The following is a 12,127-nucleotide window of genomic DNA, read 5'->3' as shown; positions in this document are numbered from 1 at the left end:
ATATATTATACCTACTTTGCTTTCTATAACAAATTCAGAAAATAATTTAACACACAAATAATTTGAGTTTAAACGCTTTGTTTATTTTATGAATAAATAAATAAATAAATAAATAAATAAATGCACAAATACTACATAATGTACTTGCATTCCGATTCTCAACACAACACAACACACAATGCATATTTTGTTTAATACATTAATAATATTACCACACAAATTACAAATTATTGCCTACGACGTGTAGTGCGTTGCTTATCAAAACGCATTTCCATTTCCTCCAAAACTTTTGGTGTATATCTTACAACAAGCTTAACAGATCCAACGGCTTGTTTAAGAAGTTCGACAGCTTTCTCATGGTTTTCTCCCTCAACGGACTATAAAAATAAACAAACGGAGTCATCCTTATTTCTATGTACATAGTAAATACAGAACTAATAAAAAATAAATATATATTTCTCAAAATTGTTAATACATAAGCCCATTTAATAATTAATACAAAATATAAATTGAAGTTGGACTATAACATTGTTTTACAAAAATAACATATCCATAGATAATACACATAGATTGACAACCATAGAATATTACCATAGAAGGTATTCTCTTGCTGTCACTCCCAGTAACATTATTATTAGTATTTACTAAAGTGTTTGGTGTAAATAGATATTTTTATTATTTTTTTTTCATTTATGATTCTTAAATGATGTGTTTATTATTTCTTTAATAATATACATTGCTCACATAGTTGCATAAAATCGGTCGAAATAATAATAGCATTATTTTTTTAAATTATTACATTTTAAATTCCATTTATAGAGTATGATAATATTTTTCATGCATTCTTATTTGTTAAAATGTAAAATTCTTTAATTTTTTCGACTTTCATAAATTTGTTTACTACATAAAAATGCTATTCTGCACCTTCAATTTGAAATTAGAAAAAATGAAATGTCAAATAATTAAAAAAAATAATTTGAGAAAGTTGAAAAGAATTTTGTGAAAAAATTATATTTAAATAATTGTAAAAAATTAAAAAATGTGTGTTTGTGTTATATGTGCATATTTTGACTTCAAGTATTGAATATTTGTTGTAGTAGCTTTGTGTAGAATTCACACAGAAATTGTCGATAAAGCTTCGGAATAAGTCTACAACTAATTGGACAATGTTCGGTTCCTTACTAAAGAACCGTTTATGTCAGAACACTTTTCAATATCGAAATAAAGAGGACATAGACGCCAAAGTAAAAATGCTCACAAGTGCCTTGGTTGAATCGTTCGAGGACAGCTGCGAGAGCGAATATCTGCCCAGGAGAAACCCTGGGTAACCAGGGAGATTCGAATCATTGGTAAGACTCTTCGCAAACTATTTAACCGGGCACGGCGTAACAAGACCGAAGTATACTGGCATGATTATCGCAGTAAACTTGGTGAATACAAAACAGTTGTTCGTAAAGCCAAACGAGACTCCTGGAAACTTTTCTGTGATCCAAAACTCATGTCTAACAGGAATCTATGGTCGATGACACGGGCAGGAAGCTGGAGGATACAATGAAACTCCTAATGGACTCCCATTTCCCACCCGGTATATCGAATAACATAGATGATGATTACAGATGGAAGCGGGATTGGTTTCCGTACATTTGTTTCAGATATTTACTGCATGCTTGAAATTCACATATACCCCCATTAAATGGCAGGATGCAAGGGCTATGCGACACCAGTCTTATCGACCGATAAGTCTTACTTCCTTCTTACTTCCTACTTAAAACCGATCGGTGGAAACCGCCTTAAACGAAGTTGTCCACTACATAGGTGCAACCTTGATAGCAAACTATATACATATGCTAAGGAAGGATTCCTTGTGGGTTCAAAAAAAAAAAAACACTTCGCATATATACATGTGAGTTTTTTCACTAACATTATCAAAAAACTTACCGTTTGTGTCGAACAAATTTTGTGTGTGCGCGGTGTCGCTTTTAAGTAGATCTATTTTCTACTTTTATAAGCGTCACAAACGTCGCACGAACTTGTCAGCTGATTTTGACATTTTATATTCTGTATTTAATGCGTATTTACCAATTTTAACAAAACAAAATCAGTTTAATGATTAAAAAATATATAAAAGCTGTAGAAAAAAGCTAAGTATAAAAAAAATAAAAAATTTACGCTTAAAAAAGCGTCGCATGTAACTTGAAGCGTAAAACGCGAAGTAGATATGAAAAGCGCGTAATGCTTTGATGCGAAGACGCGTAGTGTGGACGTCTTAAGTGCGAAGAGAAAAAGCTCTTTTTTCGTTGTAAAGCTTGAGTTGACAATCTATGTGTTTTCTATATACGCTATTTTATATTGAAACAAAACATATGATATCATCAAAAATATATAATAATAATTTATTTACAGGCAATAGAAAAATAATTAAATATATACAGTGTCTCTCATAAGTATTCGAATTTAGGTATAATATAAAAAGAAACTAAATTTAATAACATATTTTGTATGCAAAATTAATAAATTAATTTGTTAAATTCTCTAGACAGTCCTTAGCTTTGATATCACGCTTTTTGAAACTTTAAATATTCACATATACTTAAATTAATTTAGCTTTATTTAAAAAAAGTCCATAAAATTACCTCACAAAAGTATACGAATTTTTTCTGTATTTCATATTTGACTATATTATACGAAACATAAAAATTAGAATCGAATGTTTTTTTTTTGTTTTTGCTAAAAATTTTTTAAGGGGTAACTATCAACCGAATGGATATATTTTTGGACAATTTGGTCCACAATTTTGGAGTATTTGTACCATCTTTTCATATAATATCACAAATTACGATTTTTGACCATATTTGCCATTTTTTCTCTTTTTCCAGAGATAAAACCAAAATTTAATATGGGGATTTAATAGATTCCTTCAGGTATCTAAAAATAATAATCTTTGTTATAAGGATTTGTTTTTAAACATTCCATGATATATTTTTGGTATCGTTCTTCTGTTTCTAATTGAATTATCTGGATCTTAAGAAATATTGCCAAAAACCGCCATTTTAATGATATTACATAAAAAGATGGTACAAATACCCCAAATTGTGGACCAAATGATCCAAAATTATATCGATTAGGTTGATAGTTACCCCTTAAAACAATTTTTAGCAAAAAAAAAAAACAATCGATTCTAAGTTTTGTGTTTCGTATAATATAGTCAAATATGAAATACAGAAAAAAATCGTATACTTTTGTGAGGTAATTTTATGGACTTTTTTTAAATAAAGCTAAATTAATTTAAGTAAATGTGAATTTTTAAAGTTTTAAAAAGCGTGATATCATAGCTAAGGACTGTATAGACAATTTAACAAATTAATTTATTAATTTTGCATACAAAATATGTTATTAAATTTGGCTTCTTTTCTTATTATACCTAAATTCGAATACTTATGAGACACTGTATATATTTTTTCCAAAAAGTCAAAATAAATATATGACCGGAAACAACTGTTACAAAAATAAAATGTGCTTTATAGAATACCTACTTAGCCATTTATTATTGAATATAATTGTGGACATTTAATTCAAATTTTGACGAGGGCTTTTTATAGGTTGAGTTGTATGAGGCCTAGGTAGGGTTGCCAGCCTGGCTGGACTTGGCTGGATTGTCCAGCTTTTTTATGCTTGTCCAGTTTCAAGCTAAAATGTAATTTGTACAGCTAAATAGAAATTTTTTAGTACACTACAATAACTTGGCAATATTTTTTTGTTGTACATCTGTTATACATAAATCTCGTAAAATTCAAAAAGTCCAGAGATATAGGCAGTGATGAGTCGCGATATGGCAAAAGTATGAGAACTCCAGCATTTTTTTGGTGGATCACTTTGAAGTTATTTACACAAAAGCAAAATTAAAATTTTCTCAGTATTTTTTTTATGTCCAGCTTTTTAAAACCCAATGTCCAGCTATTTGCAAATCGGAATCTGGCAACCCTAGGGCTAGGTGAAATAAGGGACCGATTTTAACAATTTTCAATAGGCTTCATCCCTAGTGCAATAAAAGATTATTTGCCAAATTTCATTAAATTGTATTCAAAATTGCGACCTATATTTTTATCACAAGATTTACATGGACGGACATAGCTAAATCGAATCAGATAACATTATTGTGCCTTACAAACATCAGCACAAACCCAACAATATTTATATATTAATTAAATATTTACTGATCAAATGTGGGAGAAATAAAATGAAAAATATGCGAAAGTAGAAAGTTAAATGATTTTTATTTTTCCTAAAATTTTTAAGTACAATTTTATATAACGATGTATGTTTGAAAAGAGTGATAAAAGTGGTTGGACCTCCAATACTTATACAAAAATTCTACCAATACATTCTCAGAGTTAGGTAACGAATGGCTACTCTTTAAAGTAACAACTGACAAGCCCCAATTCCTTTATATTTAGTTTTTCAATTTTAGAAATTTAATTTTGACAAAACCAAACATTAAAACAAAACAATATTGTGTTTGTTGCCGAAATGCTCTTATCATGATATCAGGCAATCCGATTTTAAATTTAGAAACCGCATGGTGTATATAATATTAAAACTATTTTCAAGTGAAAATAGTAAGCTGGACCAATTTAAAAAGGTATTTCTTTAACATTTTTAAAATTTTAGTATTTGGTAGGGTTGACAATTATTCATGTTAAAAATTATTCGAAAATGTAGTCGATTAAATTTTAAAAATTATTCGATTATTCCGACGAATAACGAATAAGAATTGTTTTATAATAATTTATTAAAATTTACCAAACACCAACAAAATCTGAAGATACTGGTAAAAAAACGAGTTTGAGTACATTAATACACTTAAAAATCAGTAAATTATTTCAATCTACACCATTTACAGTTGTATTTCAGAATTTTCCAGTTCTATTTCAGAAATTTCCATTTATATTTCAGAATTTTCCAATTATGTTTCAAAAATTTCTAATTATATTTCAGAAATTTCCAATTATATATCAGAAAATTCCAATTATATTTCAGAATTGTTTTTAATATTTCAGAAATTTCTACTTATATTTCATAAATGTCCACTTATATTTCAGAAATTTCTATTTATATTTCAGAAATTTCTAATAATATTTCAGAAATTTCTAATTATATATCAGAAGATTCCAATTATATATCATAAATTTCTAATTATTCATCAGAAAATTCTAATTATTTTTCAGAATTGTTTTTTATATTTCAGAAATTTCCAATTATGTTTCAGAAATTTCTAATTATATTTCAGAAATTTCCAATTATGTTTCAGAAATTTCTAATTATATTTCAGAAATTTCTAATTATATATCAGAAGTTTCCAATTGTATTTCATAATTTTCAAATTGTATTTCAGAAGTTTCCAGTTGTATTTCAGAATTTTCAAATTGTATTTCAAAAAACTCCAATTGTATTTCAGAAATTATTTTTTATACAAAAATATTTATGTAACATTGTATGTAGTAATTTTAGGACTAATGCAGAACAATATGAACGCGCAACGCTGATGTACATGTGTGTAGATGTATTTGCACTGCCAGCAATTTTGTAGTCGACTACGAGAAAAATTCTCTTCTAGTTTCCTTTTACAGACTGATTATAAGCTAAATACAATGTAATGCGGGTGTACCCCGAAATTATCTGGAGAGCATTTTGTTTCGACATGTTTTCTCATGTTTCTTTATTATTTGGAATTTTGTTTTACATTTTTGTCATTTTCTTGTATACGTTGTGAAATTAGAGTCAGTAAATTGGAAACATTAATTATAAAAGGTTAAATATTTTTAAACTAGGTCCCTTAATTCTAAATTCTGCTGATTAATACTGTAAATATAATACATTAACCCATATAGTAGTACATATAAGCGAAACTGAAGTGGTTTTCAAAGAAGAATAACACAAACTTGTGAGAACTAAACGCACTCACAAAACTTCTAATTTTCTTCGCAAAATTGCGAGGATATTAGCACTTATTAGTTTTTCATATCACTTAAACTTAATATTTATTATTTTTTGCGACACTTTTCATTTATTTAAAACCCCGAAAATTATTTATATTTTACAAACGAGAAAAAAATATTTTTTATGATTTGACATTTCATTTTAATTAAAACTAAAAAAAGAAAAGTTGTACATTTTGGTATTGAAAATTAAAAAAGTATTTTACACACTTTTTTCATTTTGTATTAGTGCAGAAAAAAATAACAAAATGTCGTGTTTATATTTAATATGTTTTGAGATAAAATATATTTTCAAAAAAATAATTAACTTTCATTCATTCACTAGGATATAAAATTCCATTAATAACACACAAAAAAATAACGTCCAAAAAATACATTTTTTATTTAGTACCTTTTGAACAAATGTGTTTATTTTTGTGCTTCTACTAATACATTCTCACCAGTTAGGTCTTTGACAGGGGACTTAGGTCCTTGACAATCAGTTTCGCCTTGCGTTGAAAATATTTTAATAAAAATTTTTGAAAATACAAAAACAGTTTATATGAAAAATTAAGTGAAGTGAGGAGAAGTGATTTACAAAATAACCCCCTAACAGTAAACGTTACACATAACATTTTAAAATTTATTTTAGTTTTGGATCAATGGAAATCATGGAAATAATGAACAAATCATTCATAATTTTATGGATACCGGTGTTATTATTAGTTCCCCTGCAGAAAACTGATGTTTATTAATTTTAACGAACTTATAACTTGTATTAAAGCGAAATGAAATGAAGATAATAAATAAATAAATAAATAAATAAATAAATTTGTTATATTATCTAGACATTTCTTAGGTTTCATATCAGACTTTTTAAAATTTTAAAAATTTACATTTACTTAAATTAATTAAGCATTTTTTAAAAGAAGTCCATAAAATTACCTCACAAAATTATTCAAATTTTTCCTGTATTTCACATTCCATCATATTATACGAAACATAAAATTAGAATCAAAAGGTTTTTTTTGCTTAAAATTGTTTAAGGGGTTACTATCAGGGATATATTTTTGGCCCATTTGGGCAACAATTTTGGGGATAGTACCATCTTTTTATGTGATATCATTAAAATGGCGATTTTTGCCAATTTTTGGCAATATTTGTAATTTTTTTCCTTTTTTCCAGAGATAAAACCAAAATTCAATATTGGGACTTAATAGACCCCTTGGCGTATCTAAAAATAATATTTTTTGTTACAAGAATCTGTATTTAAAAGTTCCAAGATATATTAATGGGATCATTCTTCTGTAGCTTATTCAACTTATTAGAACCTTAGTCCATTTTATAATACTTCAATATTGGGACTTAATAGACCCCTTGGCGTATCTAAAAATAATATTTTTTGTTACAAGAATCTGTATTTAAAAGTTCCAAGATATATTAATGGGATCATTCTTCTATAGCTTATTCAACTTATTAGAACCTTAGTCCATTTTAATACATTTTAAGTTTTCAGTATATTGTAGAAGTATACAACTCCAAAACATGCCTCGAAGAAACGCTATTCAATATATTAGAATCATTATTTTTATAACCAATGGATTGCCAATGGATTATGCATGAAAGTTATAAGTAGTAAAAACTTAAATCTACGTTTTAGTACAGATCCTTACAACAAAATATATTACTTTTAGACACCTCAAGGAGTCTAATAAATCTCAATATTAAATTTTGGATTTCTATCTGGAAAAAGGGGAAAAATAAATGAAAATGTGGTCAAAATCCGCCAATTTAATGATATTACTTATAAAGATAGTAAAATCGCTCCAAAATTGTAGCCCAAATGGACCAAAAATAAATCGTTTCGGTTGATAGTAACCCCTTAAACAATTTTACGCAAAAAAAACATTTGATTCTAATTGTATGCTTCGTATAATATGATGAAATGTGAAATTCAGGAAAAAGTAGAATACTTTTGTGAGGTAATTTTATGGGCTTTCTTTAAAAAAGCTTAATTAATTTAGGTAAATGAAGATTTTTCAAGTTATAAAAATTGTGATATGAAACCTAAGGAGTGCCTAGATAATATAAAAAATGTATTTATTTATTTTGCACACAAAAAATATTTGGTTTCTTTCCATGGAATACCTAAATTCTAATACTTATGAGATACACTGTATATTTAATGAAAATGTAATTAATTAATACAGTAGGGAATACAAAAGAAAACTATTACTTGACTTTTTTGCAACTAACTTTAAGTTAGTTAATAAAGAGTTACCTTTAAGCTAATGTTTTAGTAACTAACTTTAATCTAGTTAAAAAATCATGCAGAGTCGGCCAATTGACTACTGCGTAGGACATCGCCATGTTAAAATAGTCAGTTGGCTCCATTAAAAATAATCCAAGAATCAACCATAACTAGTTAATGAGAAAGTCGGCTTTTAATGCATTTAAAGTAAGTTGAGTTTAGTCGGGAAAAAATTTAAAATTTATAAAACTAATATGTTTAAAATACACTATGGTGAAGGGTATATAAGATTCGGCACAGCCAAATATAGCACTTTTACTTGTTTGTTTTAAAAATTTTCAAATAATTAACGAGTGACAAAAATACCATAGCAATACTTTGGAGGGCGTGAACAAATATTAAGGAATATTAAGGAATTGCGTATTTAAAAGAGAATATTGTTCTTTAAAACCCTTTTATGAAAGGGAAGTTTTTTCACCAAACCGACATTACAAATAGTAATTGTCAGAACAGTATTGGCTATAAGGTAGTGCTGTGGTATTTTGCCGCCCAAAAAAGTAATTACCCTAATGTACATAGAAAAATATTTCTGGAATGCATCTTAATGAAAGTAAATACTTGGATAAGAAACAGATTAATAATTTTACTCATTTAATTTCATTAAATATTTTTTTAAAACGACTTTTTTCGATTATGCTAATCTTGTAGTATTTGAGCGATGTGTATTTATTTAGTTTTAGTTGTAAAATACAACAGTATTATATACATAAAGAATAACGCCAAAAATTACTTATAACAGAAGAATATATTAAAAAATATTAGCATTCAACAATTTTAACTCTATATTAAGCAAAATTTTCAGCACACATTAATTTTAAGATTTTGTTCTGTTTTGAAGGATATAGAGCAAAACAGACATGATATATCTCCGCAACCAGACGAGATAGCCGGATTGCAGATTTGAAAAATTTGGGGTCGAAAACCTATAGTTCATTCGAATATGCGAAAAAATTGTTCGAATTACTTTTTATTCTAAATTGGAAATTTTGTATCCGTTCGAAAAAAAAAACTATTTTTTTCCTTCATTTATCGAATAATTTTTATTTGAATGACAACCCTACACCGAAAAAAATCCATGCATAATATATACGAAAAATGTCGTACATTGTACGAATCGTTCGTTGTTTCGCACCACGAAATTCTTTCGTAATATATACGAAATTGTACGAAATATTTTAGTATAATGCAAAATATTCTTGAAAAAATTAATTTACATAAATTGAAAAAAGGGAATTTTGAATAAATATGGTAAAATTTATGAAATATTAATTTAATCAAACATTTTTGTTCATTTTAAAATAAATTTTCTAATTTTAGTTCAAAATTATTCTCCACACGAATTTTCAAATTTTTTATGAAAATAATTCGAGAATATTATACTTTTTCTTAAATTTTATAAAAATGTTGTATTTTTATTTAATCATAATATAATTAATATCATTATGTTTAATTTCGCTAAAATTTAAGAAAAAAAAACGAAATGTTTTCGTACTTTCGTAAAAATAGAAAAGGGTTTTATTAAATAATATTTCGTATTATACACCAAATTTTGTAAATATTACGAAAATAGAAGTTACGAAATTTTTTTCGTAAAGTTGAGCGTGGATTATTTTCAGTGTAGTATTTGGGCAATTTCGTAACAACAATACGATTTAAGTTTCCATTATATTTGTTAGAAATATATGTATGTAGAAACACATCATGACACGGAGTTCTCAGCATAAATGCGAATTTTCGAATTCCTTTTTATTCTAAATTGGAAATTTTGTATTCGTTCGAAAAAAAACTATTTTTTTCCTTCATTAATCGAATAATTTTTATTCGAATGACAACCCTAGTATTTGGGCAATTTCGTAACAATACGATTTAAGTTTCTATTAAATTTGTTAGAGATATATGTATGTAGGAACACATCATGACAGGGAGTTTTGTTTTAAATAATACAGTTACTCGTTTGGGGCATATGTTTCATGAAATACCCTTTGTAAAATAAAGTCTGTAACTAGACCTAAATAATCAACATTACATACCACACCGTTAACAGATAAAAGCTGGTCACCACGTTTAAGGCCACCATGACGATCTGCTACACCACCTGGGATTATGCGTGAAATATATATAGGAGAGTTTTGTTCCTTTCCACCCATTACATTAAAACCAAGACCTGTTAAACCATAATCAGAAATATTTGAAAATTTTCTTTAAAAATATTTATATATATTTAGACCTTCTTCTGTTTTTGGTAACTCTACGACCCTAGGATGTGCATGACCTTCACTTGCAGCAAACGCTGCTACTGTTGCCTTAGCTGTTGCAGAAGCACGCACGTCTTGAGAGCCCTGGATATCTACAGTTTCATATACATGTTCGTAAACCTCACGGACAGCATTGAGGAATTCACTTTGTAGCACTTTTTGTAATGCAGCTAATTTGGTGGTAGGAAAATCACCACTCGCCTGTAATTTCTCCAAAAGCTCTATCGATCGTTTAACGTCTGTAAAAAAATAAATATAAAGCTACTACATTGTTTTAGTTTGAAATTAAATAACCTCTGGCGAGTGTTAAAGGTTCACACATCTCAGACATATTTTTATTTGTCCAAAAATTTCGTTGTTTAGGAATATAGAACTATTTTTAGACGCCCAAAATTTTTTCAGATTTAGTATGTCCTGTTCAGAGACCTGCGCCAGCAAACTTTAACGACGACGTAGGTTGACATAAAAGTTTTGTCGGCGGCTTAAAATCGGCTGTAAGCCGGCTAAGTTAACATCTGTCTTTTTACATTAATTTCCCATACAAAGCGAAATCATCTTCCTCTTCAAACATTTAAAAGAGAAAACTATTGCGCATCACCCCAGACGCCACGTCAGAAACACTTCTGGACGATTGTCAGACGAGAACGCACATTTTACAAAAACAATATACATTGAATTCGAATTTTCGTCTTCTAGAAATAAACTTTTAAGTTACTTCCGGATGATAGTTAGAATAGTGCATCCATTTTGCTTAAACAAAAAACCATGTCTGTTGAATTTTTTTCATCTGGAAGTATACGTTTTAGTGACTTCTGTATGAAAGTTGGGTGAGAACACACATTTTACAATAAGAAAATACATTGTTTCCTAATTTGTATCTTCTTGATTTGTATGTTTATGTAACTTCTGGAAGACAGTTTGAAGAGTTTTCACATTAATGTTGTATTTTATTCATCTGGAAGTGTGGATTTTAGTCACTTCTGGACGATTGTCAGACGAGAGCACACATTTTACAAAAACAAAATACATTGATTTCTAGTTTTCGCCGTCTGGAAGTATACTTTTAGGTTACTTCCGGATGATAGTAAGAAGAGTACAAAAACAAAAAAATATAAATACTCCATTTTTTAGCGTGAAAAAAAATAAATAAATAATGCAGAAATTTTGCTAAGTTCAGTGATGTTTTGTGTTTTGTTCAGTCATGTTCAGTTTTAATTATTCATCGTAAAACTTAAAAGAGTTATTGAATTTAATGTTCATAGAAAAATAGTGTAATTAAAATATTGTGAATCTTAAGTAATAAAAAACAATATGACAGTGTTGTGTTAAAAATGAACTGTTAATAAACATTTAAGAAGGTTTTCTTACATGTGAACATTACATTTTTAACATATTTAGATTTATTTGAGTTAAATCTTAACTTTCAATATTTTTAAAACTATTTGCGCGTTTAGGTCTGGAATCATTATATTGAAATTAATACTACTGTTTTATATATAAATTATTTTTTGACTTGGGTCACTCGACACGAAATTGCCCATATAAGATACATATTTAATATTGAAATCATATAGTTAAACCCACCT

At 27.7% G+C, this 12,127-nt stretch overlaps 1 protein-coding gene across 1 annotated transcript; it reads right to left on the bottom strand.

The window, feature by feature from the left end:
• Nucleotides 1-212: 212 nt before the first annotated feature.
• On the bottom strand, nucleotides 213-10,996 carry LOC111686242 (protein lin-7 homolog C). Its single transcript, XM_023448593.2, has 4 exons — nucleotides 10,836-10,996; nucleotides 10,514-10,780; nucleotides 10,317-10,450; nucleotides 213-377 (listed from the first exon to the last, which is right to left on the bottom strand). The coding sequence occupies exons 1-4, from the start codon at nucleotides 10,870-10,872 to the stop codon at nucleotides 228-230; spliced, it is 588 nt and encodes a 195-aa protein (XP_023304361.1). The 5' UTR covers nucleotides 10,873-10,996; the 3' UTR covers nucleotides 213-227.
• Between the last annotated feature and the right edge of the window lie 1,131 nt (nucleotides 10,997-12,127).

Source organism: Lucilia cuprina, chromosome 4, assembly GCF_022045245.1.
Source record: "Lucilia cuprina isolate Lc7/37 chromosome 4, ASM2204524v1, whole genome shotgun sequence".
In the NCBI taxonomy this organism is placed as follows: domain Eukaryota; kingdom Metazoa; phylum Arthropoda; class Insecta; order Diptera; family Calliphoridae; genus Lucilia; species Lucilia cuprina.
This window is presented reverse-complemented; position numbering and strand designations above follow the sequence as displayed.